A 20,673-nucleotide genomic window follows, 5' to 3' on the forward strand; every position below is an offset into this window, starting at 1 on the left:
AATATACAGTAAATTGCGATATGCAAATGTTTTAGAAAGGATAACCCAGAAGATACTTCTTCTACGCACTTAGTAATTATATTTCCTGTATTTCTGTCAGTCTCAAGCAGGTTTTCAGCTAATCTTAACAGCTGATGAATCTCATCTAAGCAATACTTTTCTAGAAACTCACTTGCACAACAGGAGGACGCTGTAGCGTTGTGGTGGGTTGCACTGTTGTTTGAGCCTGAGACACTTGCTTGATAATAGTAGTTGGTGTCACCTGTCGTGCAATAATTGGCGTTCCTGGAGCCTGGGAAGAGGAGAAAAACCCAAGCACATTAGTTAGGGCTACAAAGCTGGTGAGGGGTCTGGAGGACAAACCTTATGAAGAACGACTGAGGGAGCTGGGGTTGTTTAGCCTGGAGAAGAGGAGGCTGAGGGGAGACCTCATCACCCTCTACAACTACCTGCAAGGAGGTTGTAGAGAGATGGGGGCTGACCTCTTCTCCCTGGTGACAAGTGATAGGACGAGGGGAAACGGGTTCAAGTTACGTCAGGGGAGGTTTAGATTAGATATTAGGAAACATTTTTTCACTGAAAGGGTTATTAAACATTGGAATAGGCTGCCCAGGGAGGTGGTGGATTCACCATCCCTGGAGGTGTTTAAAAAAAGGGTAGATGGGGCACTTAGGGACATGGTTTAGAAGTGGCTCTTGTCAGGGTAGGCTAAAGGTTGGACTCGATGATCTTAAAGGTCCCTTCCAACCTCAACAATTCTATGATTCTAGTTCCTATATTTAAATATAATCTACTTTATCTAGTATTTTGTCTCTGGATAGTTGCCATTATTACAGATACAAAAGAATGCATCTGGACCTCTCTAAATCTGTGAGAAGGATTTTTAGTCTTAACTTCACGCAACTGTGATGATCTCAGTATACATATACCCATATGCACTTCTTTCTTTTAGTTTTATAAAGAATAAGGGTTCTTTGGGGAAAAGAGTTCTCCATGTTAACCATATATGGTCTTGAACAGTCCTCCTTATATCAAACAGTTTTAAACTTAATGCCACTCAGCGAGGTAAAAATATTTTTGATGAGTAACAGCCAAACTGTAGCAGAATTAGGAACAAAACGCAATGCCTATGCCATGTGGAAAAGCCTGTATAGCACCAGTTTGATCAATGGTTTCCTCAAATCACTCAAATCAACGCCTTATTTTCTGCTGTATTCTTCACAGAAAAAAAAAAAAAATCTTACAGTTATTAACACTACGAACTAGTGCACTAACCTGCACTGTCGATATCTGCACTGGAGGAGCACTGGTGGGTGTAGCAGGACGAGGAGTCATAGTATTTTGAGGCTGAGACTGGGCATGTGCCTGTGCTTGCATCTGCGCCAAGGCTTGTTGAGGGATCATCAGCAACTGCCCATTCTCACTACGCACAAGTACCATGCCTGGTAAAAAAGAAATTGGTCAAGACACATATATCCTTTTCAAGGATGAAAGAACATATTTTTTCTGTTGTGTTTTTTTTAATCTAAGTCAGATACATACCAAATTAATGTGCTGTTGAAGGACTACACAGCTAACAAAAGTGGTTTAGAATAAAAGCAAAGTACCCAGCCGCATTATCACATTTTGTATAGAATAGCTTAATCACAGAAATACTCTTTCTCTATCAAAATGCTCGGTATGGTGTGCATCACAACACACAATGAGTCGTATTCGCCCCAGCCAAAAAATTCCATGTGACTAGAGGTTAAAATCAGCAATCGTGTAAAAGTCCTACCTGCTCTTTATTAAGAAATTTGTTTTATGAAACACTGCAAGTGAAATAAAATCTTGCCATTAAGCAAGATTATTTTTCGTTCTTCTTTAAGAGGGAAAAAAAAAAATATAATCAAACATAGGCTTCACCATCAACAGGAACACAATTGTCTAAGTTCTAAATTAATTTCCCATAACAACTTTAGTAATGAAAGCGGCTATAAAATCATAATCTTTCTCATGTGCATCTGCAACAGACTGCATTGTGCCATGTTACACCCCAAAAGAAAAATAAAATGGAGAGGGAAATAAGGCTGTCATTCCCCACTCAGTGACTCAGACCAATACACGTAACCCCACCGGGTAGCTATAGGGAACCAGGTTTTAACCGGCAGATTTTCAGAGGACAGTCTCTCTTTCTCGAAGGCACAAACAGGATCTGGCCAACACGAACTACTTTCCCAGGACTCACTCATTCCGCATGCCTCAGTCAGTCCACGAGAGCCCCAGGACCTCATCAGCTCTGAAAAAGCCACCTAAGGAAGCAAACTGGGCACTCAAAATGAGTTAGCCTTTCTGAGCGACAAACTACAGGAGGAAACCTCACCATGAAAATCAAGAGGCACTACTGAAATCAGAAAGTTTTTGTTAAGTGTTGTTCAGTGCAGAAAAAGCCTACACGTGCTGCCCAACACTATCTGGAGATCCGGACTATGCTACTCAGACCATGACTTCTTCAAAAGAATAAGCTTTTATTTGCTTTCCTATTCAGATGCGTTGAAATGTTTATAGACAACTTCTTAAGCAGTTTTCTTGGACTGTTTGAAAATTAGTGTTAAACTGCAAAAAGCCATATACTGATTTCTACAAAAATAAATTAAAAAGAAAACCTAATTTTTTTCTTTACGTTCTGTACATTAACTCTTTTCATGAAGCACAGCCACACAGAGACATTAAACTAGTTTACATCAAAAAGGTGACTTTCCATTATGACTTATTTAGAAGTGTTAAGGTGGGACTGCAATGTGCTATGGAGAAGAGTTATATCTAGAAACAAATATTCTCAAACTGGTTTTCTGTAGGAAAAGAAGAGGGGGAAAGCTTATTTATAATCTTGCAGACTGTAGAAATAACTACTCTTAGTTTAGCTGACAAGTCCAAAAAAAAAAAAAAACCAACCATTTTCCAAACCATCCCAAAAAGTAAGGTCTTTTTGCCCATAACTTATATAAGGAGAAGCATTTTCGTTAGAACAGCAAAGCCATACACCACCACCACCACCTCCAAGAAATTTATAAACCTCAATAGTGAATCCGGAGCTTGATCCTGTCACTTGCTCGTTAGAACCATCACTACCTTCTCACCATCAGCCTCACGCTACGGGGGCTACTGAAAAAACCAGACAAGTTAAATATTTTAAAAGACTAGAGTGTGACCTGCTACTACATCAAGCTAATTCCTGCACAAACAGAACGTGGCATCCTCTTCCAAAGTGCAAGCATAAAATCTTGGGAAGTGAACTCACATTGCCCATTTTTGTCATCCTTCATAATAATGAGCTAAAGAAGCTAAACACTGAATCAGTGGAAATCTTCAATATTGTTATAATTGAAAACATGAGCACAGTGGAGGTCTGATTAGATGAGTATTTTCAAGTCAACATCAAACATTAGGGCTTGTTGATGACCATTTAGTTTCTAGCAATTGAAAAAGCCCAATGCAACTATATATGTCTGTGCTTTCAGAAGCCCTTAAACATCACAGAATTCTACTGACGTCCCATAACAAACTTTTTCTTAAAATTCACCATTTTGGGGGTTGACGTACCACCCAAATTCTTTAGAGACTTATATATTTTTTCCTTCCAGAAGCAACATAAGAGATACTAACTCTAGTTTTGGGTTTGGGGAAGGGGGGTGGTTTGTTTTTAAACTTCTCCCTCAGTGCAAAAGTGAGTTATTAGAAAGTGCCGACCCAAAGCACCTCACCCACATGTGAGAACCTTCTTAGCACCAGGCCCACAGCTCTACGCTACCGGTCCCACTCTCCAGCTCAATACACAAGTCAGGCTCAAGAATGGGTCTGCACTACGCTTCTGTGCCCTGCAAGAGCACAGCCAGCCCTCGGGACACCAGGACTGGCAACTCTTTGCTCCCCAAAACATCAATGAGGAAAGAGAGAAAAGAAGGACGATAACCACAAAACGAAGGCTGACTACCCCTGAAGAGCAAGCGCATCGGCTGAACAATGAAATATTCTTCCCTGAGCTACATGAAAATTAGAACATGCCTACACATTAACATAGCACAACTGCTGAAACAGACAGTTGAAAAGCATATTAATGTGAGCTTTAGGAAACATATCAAGAAAGTTCAATTTTTAGCAGCAGACAGACAAAACAATCATTTGTAATTCAAACCCTGGCTCTAAGCACTATCCCGCTAGATTGCTAACTATGGGAAGTCTGAACCTTCCCCCAAGTATTGAATTCGTAATAAAAAAGTAATTCATACAAAGCTACATTCATAGCTGTCCCTGTTTAAATAGTTCTTTTATACTGCACTCATATTTGATACACAGTTATTTTCAATTTATACAGTTTCTAACACATCTTTAAGTTGGGGTCTACGATTGATGAACTTTGTTATTGAAATTTCTGTGCAGAAATTCAGGAGTAATACAGCGTGTGGGCAAGTAATTTTTGACTGAGCACTTAACATCTCTCCAGCCTTGTTGAGAATTCTGTAAGAAGGCAGCCGGAGCTGCTCTCAGCTTCTCTCCCTCCAGCCCAACTAGAGACTCTTTTCCAACCCAATTAGCTAAAAAAGAAACTCACTAACCCAAAACTATACCCAAGCTGGCATTAAGTGGATTTTCAGTGAAGTTCAGAAAGCTCATTGGAGCTAACTTGATTAAGAATTAAAAAGAAAGTCCCATTTATTTCACGCTTCTAAACAAAGTCACTGTAGGACTCCAACAGCCCCCTCTCTCCATACATACATTAACCACCTCTCAACTGATTCATTTGTTGCAATTGAAAAAAAGAAGGGGCTGACAGCCACAGGTGTAGAAAAAAAAAAAAACAAAACATTTCTTTCTCATGTTCCAAAACTTGTATTTTAAATATTTAAGTACAGATAAGTATCATAATCTCAAACTCCAAAGCATAAGGGTACAAATGCTGCACGAACCAGATCAGAAACGAATACCAGGTACTAGAAGACAGCTGGAATTGTACCAAGGTATCTCACTTATCCAATTAAATTCAGCAACATATTTAAAGTAAGGATGAAAAATATCTTTCTGTTTCAAGTTTACCATCCAGGTTTTTGTTCCACAAATGTATGAAGTGCTATTTGAGACCAAACACCTAATAATGATCATTGGAAATATTCAGTTAGAAAAAGGTGACAACAAAACTTGGCCATTTTAAATTTCTCTCTGCCTTCTTTTTCCTAGAAAGTCTGGTCACGTGTACTCTAAAACCATATTCACTATTAAAAATGCAAACATTCAAGCATTCTTTCCAAGTCTCTCATTAAAAAACTAATTAAAATTAAAATTAATTACAATTTTTGTTAGAAGTTGGAGGCTTAACAGAATCTTGAAAGAGGGTCATATTTTAGTTTGAATAAACAACTCATCACAGCTCCAAATGAAGGATTAACAAAATTGAGTTGGATTGCTCCTTATGCCGAAAGGACTTGCTCTCCTGATGAGTACAACGGTCATCTCATGTGTTCTTCTCGTGGAGACCTTCCTGGATCTCTCCTGTTTTCCAGAGGGTTTGGATGGAAAAGTTCATTATTATAGAATGTAACCGCATGATTCTACACTGTGTCGTCTTTGCCTCTTGCTATTTGTATTTCCATTTGCTAATGGCACTTCCATTTACAAAGTCTTATGCTTTGGGGTTTTTTTTGTTAGTTGGATTTCCTTTTTTTTTTTTAAATTAATAGAACCTGCAAAATCTGCACTGGAATAAAAAGTGAAGACCTCTGGCCATACGTCATGTCAGAAAAAACACAAACCAGCCCTTTTTCTAATGCCTTCCTCTTCTTTCTTTCTTTAAAACATGTCTTGGCTTAGCAAAGACTAAAGAAAAAAAGTTACCAGAATAATAAAGGAAGAAGAGTAAAAAAATATTTTGTAGCCTTTGCAGACCACTCTGATTATCCGTGTAACTCCAGCGCTCTTGCTAGAGAACCTCTACATCCACAAAAAGCCCAAGCCAAAAGAGTTTCCTGGTTTGTTATCTGTTTTTGCTGGTAAATCTACATTAATAATATTTACAGGAGCTGGACTTCCCAATGACAGAGGTAAAATTTTCTGCAGATACAGCAGGCATCTTCAGAGGAAATACAGAGTCCGGCAAACTGTCGCCTCCTAACAGCCATAGCTAGCAGGCCACCACTCAAACAGCAACGCAGCGTGGCGTTGCCCTCTCTCAGAAGAAATGCTCTGTTTCTCAGGGACTCCGTTCATACAGCAGGTGACATACTGAGAGACTTCATCTACAGTTAGCAAGCACCTAACACGAGGACCATAAAAAGGTCTGCCCACGTTCGTCACCGGGCATACCAGGATGCAAGAAAGACACTCTCGTGTATCTGAAATAGAAAACCTAGAAGGTATCCCGTCAGATCACAAGCGACATCTCTCTTTCTGATGCAAATACTGAATGGAAGAATATTTAGGTTCAAACTGACAGATTTTGCTCATTACCTACAATGTAGCCCATGGTCTAATCCAGATCAATTCAGAACCATTACTAAGGAACCTAGACCTTTAGCAAGTTCTTTTTTTTAGCAGCCGAGATGTGACAGAAGAATTAATGGATGTATGATCTTGAAATTGCATGGAGAATACCCCTTTCCAGTCTCCTGAGGAAATTATCTTCTTAAAGTAAAAAAGTAACTGAACTTTATTTCCAGAGAAAAAGTTCGGGTCAGGGAGAATTGTTAGGCAGCAAAAACTGACGTTCAATACATACATATGCTGATGTTCAGAAAGAATGTCCAAGCCTGAAAGAATAACTAGAGGATTGATGCTTCTGGTGTAGGAAATCAAGTCCCTACAAACACCTCTAGAAAAAAGGGTTATTGATCATAAAGTCCACCGACATCCAACATATCTTCAAACCCTAACTAGGTTTGCCAGCAAAGTTCACTAAGAGGTTATCTTAACATCAAGGCAGTTTGTGCCTTAAGCTCTCAAGCACATACTCATTTGTGTCAAGATGCTGCAAACATTTGACATGGCAAAAAAATCATATGGTAATCATAAGCAAGCCGTGCCATATTAGCAGAGAAAGCTTTATTGTAGTGTCCCTTCTGTATTGTCAGAAGAGATTCTGTTGCAACAAAAAGGAAAGCAAGTGTCTGTAATGTTATGCAAGTTGGTATCGTGCACGCCACAAAAACCATATACAGCAAAAGGGGATGAGGCAATGCCCTGTAGATGACTGGATCAGGCTACACAGGGTCCCTGGAATGACAAAACATTTGTAAAAGAATAAAGTTTCTAAGATTTTCCCAATACAAAAAAGATAATATACCGGGGAGACAGCTGGAAAAAATGATAGCTGCCTATACAAACTACAGAAGAACTTTCAGCAGAAGTGATAAATACGATAGCGTCCCTTATTACAGAAAAGGAAATGATAACCTGGTACCAACATCAGTGCTGTCCAACAATCCGCCTTTCTTCCTCTTGTGACAACTGACTTGTCTGGAAAAGTTCTCACTCTATAGGAATGAAAGGCCAGGAAAAGAGGGAAGAACATGCCAAAGTCTACTAGTCCACTGCAGCTGCATGAAAATCTGAGTAATCAAGGGAATCTTCCCTAATACAAGACAACTTTTGGCAGATTTAGAATTATTTACATACGTCAAAGAAGAGCACCTGTAATAAACCAGCAAACATGTAGCAGCTCACAAGGGACAATCTATACACCAACTCATGAGAAATAGTGATTACAAATCAAGATGAACAGCACAGAACTTTAAACAGCAACACAGCTGTGGATTAGATGTTAGTGAAAACACCTTGTTTTGTACCTGATGAGAGATGTGCACCACCACATTAGATACGTGACCTTAGTTTAGGTGCTTCAAGCCTCAGGTGATCTGTGCTGCACAACAAATCCAGAAAACACTTCTACTTGAACTTCCTTGCCAAAGTGTTTGACACCGTCAGCGATGCAGGCTCTTGAGTTTCGTGAAGAAATGTTGGTTGGTTTGTGACATCTATAAAGGTGTCTTAGCTCCACAGGATAACCATAGTGCTTACGGAGAAGTCTACATAGTGCAGGTGTCGGCTCCTGTAAACCAGCCAGCTGAAAATGAAGCCACCATTCACCTGCTCCAGAAGCGCTTGCACCGCACTGGCACGGATGAGCTCAGCCTCTACAAACATGAGTTAGTAGCAGATACATTCCCTGCTGAGCTGCAGGTCTACGGGCCATAAAACTGCCAGGCAGGGACAGAGCTGGTCAGCACACTGAAGCAGGCCGAGATCCTGTACCAGACCCCTCACCTCTCACAGCAGTGTAACGGGCACCCTAAAGCAATGAATGCCAAGGTTTTGCACGCAGTTGGATTGAGATCGCAGAGCACCCGCTATGCCGAACACGTCTTAAAGGTGCCTGTTAAATGTTCAGCTCCTGTGTTGCTTCAGGTGAGCTACAACTTGGCATGAGAAACCATGGCTGTCAGGTGTTGCTTCAGAGCATCTTTAATACAAAGCACTTGGAGCCTCCCAACAGGCACCAAACTTCACACCACAGTGAAGACTGACATGGCACAGAGCTTTGGACAAGCACTCACTACAGAGCTACGAAAGCACACCACTCCTTTCACTTTTCAACTCAACATCACGCTGGAATAAAATAAGATTTTACCCAAATACAACGCCTAAAAGTTTTGGTACAGCATTAGTTTACTACAGCATTCCACTTCATTTGCCTATGACCACTCTCCCCACGTGCCCAACCTGCACACACAGATCACAGACCACAACTAACGGTTATGGTCTGGGAAATACTAATTCTTGAACAGCTGATTTACAATTATTGCCAACATAGATGAAAGATACATTCTCAAAAATCACCAAGAACCCTGACTGCAGTGCACAGAAAATGTATTTTGTACAGACCAAGTACACAAGTTCATATTATGAAAAATTGCTTTTGTTTTTTCTTACTGAAGAGTCAAAAGGCCAAAGAGATTCAACTTCGTAGTGGAAGATTTGCTTACTCTTACTATGCAAGAATTCAGTTTCAAACTACAGAACTCAACTGTACTGTTGTCCTGGTACAAAACGTGAAGAAGTGAATAATTTGTAGAATATTGATTCACGAGTCTCTTAAGAATATAGTCAAAGGAATAATGTCATCCTGGAGTACCAAAAAACCACTGTATTTAACGGTGATCCCGTATGGAAAAAATCTCGGTTGAAAAGGTGTGTAAAAAGTGTTCTGGGAAATACGTCATTTTATATAGCAACAATTGACAAATGCTGCAAAACAATGCGACTTGAAACTATTCTGACTTTTCTGGAAAGCAATGTTCCTTGAAAGTGTGTTAACATTCCTTTCTAGTCAGGCACACAAGGCCAAAACACCAGAGTGCTCTGTCAAACTGCAACCCAATCATCACACAAATCTGTCTTTAGGTTGATGCAGAAAGAACTAAGAGAAGCACTATCAAGAGCTAAACCAATTACTTTAATTATTGATCTCAAAGTGATTCAGATTTAGCTCTGCCATGATTTTCAATATACTTACATCAAACAATAATGTTATACCAAAATCGGATTTGTTTTTGAGAAAGGAAGACACAAAACAAAGTGCCACTAATTCTTTTGATCTGTTATGCTAAATAGGAGATTTTAAAACTCAACTAGTCTTTGTTTCTGGCAAACAGTTTGTCTGTACTGAGGCACATCAACATTAGTGCTGTTCAAGCACCTGATGAAACGGGAATGGGCAAGCTACTTTGCATTTACCACAGTCCGCACACAAATACCTGATGAAGAGTAATGCATTAAATCCATGCTATCTTCCTTCAAAAAGCAACACCCTAAAACAACCAAGTACATGAAATCCCATAAAACACACTTTCTTTAATATGTCCCCACTGTGAATGCCCTACTCTAGGTATATACCCTTTCTAATTTTAGCAGTGACAAAACCCTTTGCTGATGCCACCTTTTCAGCCAGAGCTGTGGAGACCCGATGTTAGACAATGCCACCGCCTGACAGCTACCCAGGGCGGCCTCGGTGGAAACGTTCCCTTCAAACCCGCCTCTGCAGGAACAGCCTGCGATTTTACGACTCTCTCACTGCCGATACAGAAGTTACTCTGCTTTGATAATATGCCAAACACTACGCCTCAAATACAAACTATCACCGTGGACATGACATTACAGGTCATTTGGCCAATAGCAACATTTATTAAGTAGCATTGCTTTTCCAGTTAGTCTGAACACAGAAATAAAAGTATTTTCACACCTGTAAGCTTGAACGCAGAAAGCTTTTAAACAAAATCAAGTCTAGTTTTGATTTTTACTAACCATCAAGTGCACAGTCCTGAGTAATGACTAAGCTTAATGACTGGGTATGACTAACACTTATAAATAATTAGTGCCTTCTCTCCCCCTCCCCCATGGAGGACAGGGAAGAAAAGAAACCCAAATGATACATTGGAAAAAAGGAAGAATGAAAGGAAATAAGCAGTTGAAGTTCATGGCTCGAACACTTGCCTCTTCTTCCAGTCCACCCTTAATACTACTGCAAACATGACTGCACATATGTTTATTAAGAACTAACAGCTCCTCCTGCTTTTCTATGTTCTGCAGAGTTTAGCCACTCTCAGCCTTCCTCCTCCAGAAGTCTTCTTCCGACCTCCTCTGCTGAGCCCTCAGCAGACACTCTGCTGGTCACCTCCGTCACCTCTTTGGCCACAGGTGCTGCAGTTCCCCAGTGCTGCTGCTTGGAGCTGGTACTTCTGACTCATGTGAGTCCAACTGGTCCCACTCGCTGCACCACCACTCACGCTGAATGCACCTGATGTTATTACATCCTGCGAGAGGCACTAAACTAGCCCTCCCTTAGAGAAATATTTGATTAATAAACTGAAGGAAAGCGTGAAGACAGCTTACTACAGCCATTGCTGCCCCCTCAAACCATTTAAGAAAGACTAGAGCATGGCGCACACCTCATCGCTTCGCTGCTGTTTATACTCTGATACGTAGAGCACACATTTTTCAACGGAATCTACACTGGTTGTCTGCACAGAGTCTACCCAGCATGTGCTTTATTCTGTACAAAAGCACTGTGATGGCTTTTAACAGTTCAACTACTCTCAGAAACATATATTAATCAAGTTATAATGATAAGTTAGACCATTTTTACTAGAGACTTACTTGATTCAATACAAACCTTAGAACATTCATGCTAGCCATGCAGAATAATACTACATACTGATGAAGTTTTATGTTACTAGTTGCCTAGGTACTGGTTACACTGTGTTACTGAAAAAAATAGTTCGGTAATGGGTTTTATGGGGGGAAAAAAAAAAGCATCAAAATTAAAAGATGCATGGTGTTCACAATTTACAGTTCTAATTTATAAACAGAGTTCTACACTCACAAGAAGTTATTCCATTTTTATCAATATACTTTTCCAAATCTCACAAAAAGAGCTTGGCAACTGAGTTGCACCCTGCACTAAATCCGGTACAAATACACGGCAAAAGGACTGTCCCTGGGTAAAAGGATTTATAACCTATTTATGCACTTTGCTGAGAATCAGCCTTTTACGTTCAAAGTGTAACTTTCTGATCACTGGTAACACAAGTACAGAAACTCATCTTTTTAAAATGTTATTTCTAGCCTGACAACAGTTACAGAGCCAAAGATTATCTATGTTTGTACAATGCCTTAAGACAGCCCTGTGAGGGGCTGAACTCTGCCTGTACAGATCTCGCTGCACAAACAGGACGCAGCTGTATCAATTCCTTATTACTATCACATCTGTCTTGATTATTGATAATCCATATATTATAGAGTGATGATAATCAAGGTTTTGTTTTCACCAAAAAAATATTCTATATTTAAAAAACCCTTAGTTAAAGGCATAAATGAGGCTTCAAGGACAATTATTGCAATTTACAACACGCATTACCCTAAAGACAACTGAAGAAAATTACTCCAAGACAGGAGGCTTTGTGGTAAAAACTTGGCACTCAGTTCCTCGAGACACCTGTACCTGCAGAAGACAACCAGCATTTCTGGAAGGAAATTACCACAGAATAGAGCTGGGGTAAGAGTTTCCACATTAAACTGAGGCAAAAGTGTCCTAAAAGGTTGTTTAAAAAAAATAAAAAAAATAAAATAAAAATCATTTGCTCTATTCATGTGTCCATGGTCTGGATGAAAAAAAGCCTCACCTGATTTGAAATATGAGTGCCCACATGGTCCTTACACCTGTTTCATTAGAGCCTGGTCTGTGTACAGTTTTCATGCTTCTCTCAACATTTGAGCTGGAAATGGGACCATTCTGTCACAATAGTTTAGTAGCACAAATCCAGAGTGGACACAACTATATCGCTGTAAAAGATACTTACTGTATAAGTTATTTTCCTTCTCTCATGAGGAAGCAGTATGCAAGAGGGCTGATACCACAAAAACTGTATCCAGACAAGAAGGGTTTTACAACTTTCAAGAAACCTGTATCAGTATAAATAGACCACAACTTCTTGCATTTAGGCAAGACCATAATTAGTTTAAAAACACATTCAAGTTAATGCACTAGCAACTTAAAACAACACCAAAAACAAAGCCTGCATACCCCCACGGTGTGCAGCCTGTCCCAAGACAGAGCCGTAGGGAGGCTTTGGCCCCAGAAGTGCACCGGGGAACCTTCAGCAACGTCCCCATATCACACAACTATTGTACACGGGAACACCCCTGTGGCTGGGGCACAGAAAAAGTCCTTTAACTTGTGAGCACCACATATTCTCTCTAGAGTTTGGCCTTCCTTCACATACAGCTTTACAGTTCATAATACAACCAAAATAGGTGTCTACTAAGCTCCGCTAAGAATTCCTTCCCATCATTGTCTTCAGTTGTGAGAAACACAATTTTCAAAATTATTTTTTTCATGCCACTACCTCTCCAAGTCTTCTTTCACAAGAGATAATATGCCTAACATAAAAAGTTTAAACTTGCTAACACTGTCTTCCACCCGGCAAAAGTTTTCTTTTTAACATCAAGCAGTGACATCAAGTGCAAGGAGCAGATTCAGACAGATGAGTGGAGTTATAAACATTCATAAAGTTTCAACACAGAGAACAATCCTGACAAGAGTAGTTATTTTCAGGTAAAAAATGCTGATTTCAAGTATTTCTGGCAAAAAATACATATAGTAACACAAAAAGGTTTAACATGCTGTGCTCTTAAGTGACTTGTATGCCTAGCAGACTCAGCATTTGATCAGGCCCTTTGTATGCAGCTAGAAGGCCAGCTTTCCACGAGCCAATCTCTTCTCTTTGCTAAAATCCACTCAGGCTAATATCAGTATTTTCAACTGAGTTCCTGAACTACTACATACATTTTTTTAGGATTCTATTTACATATCATTTTCCAAAACAGAGAAGACAAACAATAATGAGTTTTCACACACCAAAACATTTCATTTTCCGTCTTATCGGTGCTCAAAACTGTTGCATTTTCATTCAGATTGCTAACTTTGCTGCAGCATCCCGTGTTAGTAAGTGATTCAAGTCCTGGGCAGCATCCAAATTTGTGGTCCTCAAACCAAGATGCTGCATTTTAGAAGTAACCCACATAGATTTCCAGAGACGGAAAACTCATTTAGCTCACTGAACATAGAAACATCATGTAACTTCAGGAGTAGCAGAATGCAAAATGGCTCAAAAGAGATAAATCAATCACTCGCTTCTGGTCATTGACCAACAACCTTGATCATATGCCTAGTGATACCCCAAAAAACCCCAGAAGACCACAATTTGAAGGATAGATAGGCAAATGAAACAAATCCATGCATGTTCTTCCAAAGGCTGTTGGGAACAACAGTATTTTCCATAACAGAACTCAACAATATGTAGTCAAAGTTAATAGCTTTCATAGCTTAACGGAATGACGACTATATACCCATTAGATCCCATCACTTAAAGAGACACTCTTATCAGATGTACAAAACAAGGCATTGGTTTGCCTCATGACACTCATTTTAACAAAAATCCTATCGCATAGATCTCTGAGTCTTAAGTTCTTTGGGGTACAAAGCTAAGCATGCAGGATTCCTCAATTATGAAAGTTGCAATAAGAACAAACACAACTTTCAGTCTGGCGACATATGGCAGATCTGATGTAGCAGATTTCAAATAAAGCAGAATGTTCCTTTTGCTGATGCATGATTTGAACATAAAATCCACCCCTCGCCCAGAAGAGTACTGCAGAAGAGATCCACAGTTATCTTTCAGAAAGAGAGATACCACTTTATGTGCCAAGTATAGGACTCCCAAGCTCTATCTTGGCAAAATATCAATTCCCTCATGGCCTTGGGCAGGTCAGAACTTCTCTAACTTGCTCTTTCCCCCAGCTCTAAAGCAGAGTTCATACTACTTTATTTACCAACCACACAGGCATGTTGCAAGGATTAAATTTTGTAAAATGCTTTGAAAGTAAAACACGCTATAAGCAGCCTCCTATTATCATTGTGCATTACAGACATTATTTTTAACAAAAAACAGCCATGCCAACACAGTTAACAGGCATAATATTGGCAGCACATACAACATACAGGGAAACTATAATCAGGATATGTTTGAACTCGCTTGCTAGTCAGTGAGAAATAGAAACAACTACATTCCACTACTTCATAGTATTTTTTCTGTTCTTTTCCATATTTCTTGTTTTATGGAAACCTGTAGATTTCCTCATCTATTTATACTCCTAGTTACTTTAGGCACTTCTGGGGTACACGTTTCAAGTACAAAGTAACCCAAAGTATGCCACATTCAGTATGAACAAGTAACACAAATTGTTTTACAACGAAAAGATTGCCTGATTCTTCCCAGCCTGCTGCCTTTTCTCCTTTTTCTATCCGCTCTCTTTTGCCCGGCAGCCTACCACCCCAGCTCCTTACTGAAGGAAAATGAACTACTCCTGCTACAGTTATTTTTCAGTGGCTCCAGCTCCAAAAAAATCATGACTGCTTAAGTCAAAAGGATCTGAACCCATGCTTTAAATTAAGTATGCGATAGGTAATTTTCCCATCCTAAAACCACTATAATCAAGGCCTAAGTTAGAATATTTCTTGGATAGCTAACACAAACTAAAAATCATCAGTTTCTACAAAACTTAAGCTTCCATTTAACACCAAGTGAAGTTTCCAGGCTCTTAAGGTCATGAAGAAAACCTTGCACGTGCAAATAGATGTAGTCCATCCTCCAGGGTCAGCAGATGCATAGCACCAATGTTCTCCCAGGTACCCTTTACTTCTAAAAAGCACCAACAGTAAGTTTAAACCAACTGTAGAGGTCACTTGCATTAGTACTGTTCAGAACTCTGGAACATTCACTTTTTAATGAAGCCCCACCAGTTTCACAGTTGGGAAATGGCCCATCTCATAGTCACTAGAGAAATGGCACGAGACGCCGCCAGAAAGCAAGCGATGAAGAAGTCTAGACTCATCCGCTATCATCAGCTACTGGCAGATCCAACTGAATTTTGTGAAAGTAATAAAGAAGTTTTATTATTAGATACAAAGCAAAACAAATATGTGATAGCAGTTTTACTACAGCTGCACAACTGCATTACTGACTGCTAAGGAGAATACTGACCCTGATCGCAGAAGTAAAAAAAATTACATAAAGACAACCTCTCCTCTCTGCTATCTTCAAACAGGACTGAGTGTCACAGAATCTTGTATATTCAGGAAAAAAAAAAAAGCTAGTCTTTAGGATCAACCTAGCAAATTTTCATAAGTACTAACATTCACTCAGAAGGTAAAAGGAAAGCAAGGAGGGGGACAGGGGGAAGTGAAGGTTTCTAGATTTCAGTTTCACCTAAGCTGGTAGAGAAAACCGTCCAGACCTACCAGCTCTATATTGTTCTTACTCGATACCTACAGAACCCTCTCCAATCTGCTCCTTTGTTTAAGCAGCCACCTTAAAAGCTTATTATGAGATGCTTGTACATAAAAAGAAAGCAGAAGAGAGTAACAACATCAAGCATCTGCAAGAACAGAATCCAAATCTTTGATCCCTCAAGTTGACAATACTGGTAAAGCAAGCATAAACTCATAGACGATGGTTTTGACATTGTATTATTGCATTGCTGGAGAATATAGTATTTTGAAGAGTGATTTTAAAGTGCACAAGTTCTGTCATTTTACAAGATGATTGTACATGTGTCAGCGATGACCTCTAAGGACTTTACAAACTCTTACATTGCAAAAGATTAATCTTGGAGCATAATCTCAATTACAGTTTTCTGCAGACATTTCTGAGCATCTGTAACAGCAGAACGCTGACTTAATGCTTTAACAAACTCATCAATTTTCCTACCTCTTACCATGTTACTGTACACATCACATTTCGTATTACTGCTTGAAGTACTCCGAAACAAATAACTTCATACAATTTATTTTCAGTCACAGTTCCAAAAGATGCTGCACCTTTCAAGTAGCACTGCATAACTTGTGTTCCTGCCCCCTAGAAAATTATCTGATATTTTCACATCTTTGCTAAGAAGCTATAAATAAGGTTATTTTTGGACCCTCATTACCCAAATCTGTCCAATTGGACTACAAAGTTCCAAACACAGGCTCCTGAAGAAAAGACTAAGTGCAATAGTCCTCATCCTCAAAGACGTCAGTAGTGGAAAACCATTATTAATGCACAGATGCTCCAAACAGCCCAGTTTCTTTGAGAAGCAAGATACCAGAATCCAGTAAGGTCACAATAACTACGGCCCATTAGCTTTTCGAACACCTCCAATTTCGTCAGTCGATGTTTGTTGCACAATTGCCTTGATGCAATGTAAAGCATTATTCTAAAAGTAATACATTTTAAAGAGTGTTGACTGAGCTATTTTCTACATGCTCTATATAAGAAAACATTTGAAACCTTTCAAGGTTTCTAATTTTCAAGCCTCAGGTTAGTAACAGTTACTGACATTTTACATTCTACTTTCCACACACGTGAAACTGTAACTGTATTTTGGAGAGCTAGAAACAGTAATTCAGGGTGAGAAAATAACTATAAGACACATGCTGCTTATTGGTCAAACCTTCCATTACAATGCTCTTTACAAGTGTTTGTAAATCTTGGTGTAAAAAGCAATATGTGCAGTGTATGATCTCAAGCTATTTCATGCACCAAGTCTTACAAACTCTTATTAACATACACTACTAACTTTTAAAAACATAAACTTGTGCGTGCAAATTCGATGATGTGCATCTACTGTATGCATACAAGCACTGCAGGTGCAGCTCCATACTATCAAACTGCCTTTAAAAGTCTGGCCTATGATGCTGTAATTTGAAATACAATTTCAAAAGCAGAGTCATCTATTCTGCTTTCACTATGAATGTATATGTCCTCTGCTAAAGATTAAAGCAGTTGCGTGTGGCTAGACTTTCAGAGGTGCTTAGCCCTTGCACCTGTGAGATGTTTGTAAGAGCTCAACATCCATCAGTTCTTAAGTGTTCCGTAAGAAACACTTTATGCAAAACATTTTCAAAGTTGGCTACTTTCACAAGGTATAAAAATGCAAACCAAAGCAATTTAAAAAAAATCTGATCCACTAAAAAAAAAAATCCTTTCCAATATTAAGTCTGCCTCATCAAGCAAGAGCCCAATTTCCAATTTCTATGTATTCAGTCATGTAGACTTGCTTATTTTAAGAGTCAGGCTATTCTTTTGAAGTTATAAATATTTTTAAAGTGTAGGACAGACAGGAAAAGTGCTTAATAAAAAACCTCAAGTGTTTAGAACCTATATTGTTTTGCTTTGATCTATCGAGACCTCCAAAGGAGCAATTTATGGTCCAATTACGCTTAAGGACCGGCAACGCCGCTTTTAAGAGCAACACATTTCAGTATGCTATGGCAGTTTGAAAACATCAGCTACCTGGAAAAAAGGTCCCACTGGACTCAACAGTAGTATTTTTCCCATAATCGGGTTTATAATGCAGTATTAGTGAAAATGTAGGTATACATGGCAATAGACTGTAAACCTGAAAAATCCTTTGATACGCTGTGGCAATAAATAAATAAATAAGGCTTTTCCAGCCTATCAATTTACAAGCTTCAAATTAGGCACTGGGGTTTCAAGGTCTGCGTTTTACTGCTATTTTTTAAATTAGCAACGTGTGTCATTCAAATTACTCATATAGGAAATAATCTTCTGCACACAAAAATGAGGAATATTTATGCCAGTTAGAACTTGGACACACAGAATGTCTGACAGGCTTCACCAAACTACATGGCATCACATACCATAAATAGTACATTACACAAAAAGGTGGTGTGTAGTAACAGAGTATGGTTTCTGATCTACCTTATGTGACAGGTGCACTGCTTTAAGGTTGGTCAGGAGTTTCAATAGATGTACTTTCACAAACACCAATTGAAACAGATGATATACAACTACTACTGATTTCATTCGGTACTAGTAGTAAAATTTAATTAGCTGCTCTTTGTATACTGCCCTGAAAACAGTGAATAGTAAGAATACAGCTATTACTATATATTATTAAAAAGACAGGAAGCTATGTGTAGGTTCATACAAGTATTTTCAGTTAAAAATGAAACTGCACACAAGTACAAGCCTGGTTCAAAATAACAGCAAATATATAACCTTAAATCTCCAAATCTAGGATATTTAAGGAGGGACAGAACAGTTCTCAGGAAAGAAATACTTCTCATCCTGCTTTTGACTCATCCACTGAGTTCAGAACTAGATTCCTTGTCCAGAGATGCTCAGCACTAAGCATGAGACTAGCTACTACAAAAGCTGCAACCCTAGACACAACAGGGTGAGGTAAGGACATAGGAAGACTGCCTTTTGTATCAGAACTCCAGTGACTAAAAAGATCATCAAAACCTCACAGATTTTAAGCTTATAAGTCAGACTTTGAAGGCATTTAAAGCAAAAGAAGGTAGTTTTGTTGTGTTGTATCTGCTGCTTCTCTATTCATGAGAGCTCTGTGGTACTGGGGGCGTGCAGGGACAGAGAGGGAACTGAACGGCACGTGAAGGTTATACGAACTACTGACAAAAGCGCCTTAAAAGTCAACACACCTAACGTGGAAGTGAAATAGCAACATTTCATTTGATAATATTCCATTGTCACGCTTTGGCAGTTTGCAGCTTCATCTACACTCACATTGTAACAAAGATACTAGGCAGAATTATTTTCAAATTATTACTGCTGAAAAGACTTTTTGGTCACACGAAATCACATGCTAAGTAGTGGAATGCTACTATTCTACTCCTCAAAACCAGACAATTCTCATTGTTACATGCAACACTTCTTCCACAATTCACAATTAAACAGCAAGAAATCTTATTTGGATACCTTCCTTCCTGCAAGAAATACACTTCCAAAACAAAACCCTTCACTCCTCTTACTCACCTGGTGGTAACTGAAAATTCTGAATGTTAGTTGGATTCTGAGGTGGCTGAGGCAAACGAGGTGCTAAAACTGTAGGAGTCAAAGTTGCTCTGATTCCACTCGTAGTTGCTGTTGGAGTCCTCGGCAGACTTTGTGCCACCGTATTGGCAGTGCCTTTAGCCATTCCTGTGGGGGTGCCAGGAGCTGCAGGAGGTATCCCACCAGGATTGGGAGCAACATTGGAGAGCCCAGCTTGCATAGTTTGCCCAATAATCATGTTACCCCCTGTAGTACTGGGCTGGCCAGCAGTAGCCAGCGTCTGCTGTTGGGATACTGCCTGGACTATAGTTTTAGGAGACTCAGATTTGATGACCTGTGTGGCGGGAGCTGCTGGCACAGTGGAACCAGACTGGCTGTTCACAAGCGATGTCTGGAGGGAAACTCCAGATCCCACAGTGGCTGTAGCAACAGCAGGAAAACTCCCCACACTGATGGTTGAATTGATCACAGTATTGCTCCCATTTTGAGTGGCTGCACCAGCTGCAGCTACTGTGGGTCCTGCTGTGTGAATCGGTGGCCTCACAAGCGTTACCGTAGGCGCCCCAGTTCCAATGCTCGGTGGTGGCTGCGAGGAGATAACTGTGGGCGAGGAGGAAGATGCAGAGGACACAGCAGTATTAAGGAAAGAAGTCTGGATGACAGTGTTGGAAGCTGATGGCAAAACAGCATTAACAGTATTTCCTTTCCCCACGGATCCAGGTCCATTGTTAACAAGAGGGGCAACAGCAGGTGCAGAAGCAGGGTTAGCAGTCACAGGAGTCCCAGCGAAAGCAGCACCTCCTGTGTGGTGAGAGTTCATCACCACGTTACTCCCATTCAAAGTTTGCACTGTTGTGGTCCCAATCTTGCCATTCCTGGTGGACAAGGCAGTTGCCATGGTGCTGATAACCACCGATTTGCCCTGACTGAGGGTCCCTGGAGCAGCAGTGACTTCAGATCCTCCTGCTGCTGCAGTGGTGGTGCTGGTGCTCGTTGTGGTGGCTCCATCCAGAGCTGAAGTCTGGGACCTGGTGTTATGATTAATAACGCCCCCTTGCACTCCTCCTGCTCCTGCAAAACAACAACAAGGTTAAACAGAGAGAATGAGCAAGAAGAGAAGTCCAGCAAAGACAGAACGTTCTCCCTCATTACCAAGTCTTCTCCATCTCCCAGGCTACCTGCCTGGAGCCAAGAAAACCGTACAGAGCACAAACTGAAGGTGGCTTTGAAG

General features: G+C 39.9%; 1 protein-coding gene across 2 annotated transcripts in view; it reads right to left on the reverse strand.

Moving 5' to 3' along the window:
- TAF4 (TATA-box binding protein associated factor 4) overlaps positions 1-20,673 on the reverse strand; it is a 40,559-nt gene that overhangs the window by 17,735 nt on the left and 2,151 nt on the right. For both annotated transcript variants that reach the window (XR_008469007.1, XM_054218411.1), the window contains exons 2-4: positions 19,425-20,513; positions 1,276-1,442; positions 173-292 (exon numbers count right to left, since the gene is read on the reverse strand). Coding sequence is in view for 1 of the 2 variants with exons in the window: in XM_054218411.1 (XP_054074386.1) it covers positions 173-292; positions 1,276-1,442; positions 19,425-20,513 (1,376 nt within the window). In the remaining variant the exon portion in view is untranslated. The remainder of the gene's footprint in view (positions 1-172; positions 293-1,275; positions 1,443-19,424; positions 20,514-20,673) is intronic.

The sequence above is a fragment of the Rissa tridactyla genome, chromosome 12 (genome assembly GCF_028500815.1).
Source record: "Rissa tridactyla isolate bRisTri1 chromosome 12, bRisTri1.patW.cur.20221130, whole genome shotgun sequence".
In the NCBI taxonomy this organism is placed as follows: Eukaryota; Metazoa; Chordata; class Aves; order Charadriiformes; family Laridae; genus Rissa; species Rissa tridactyla.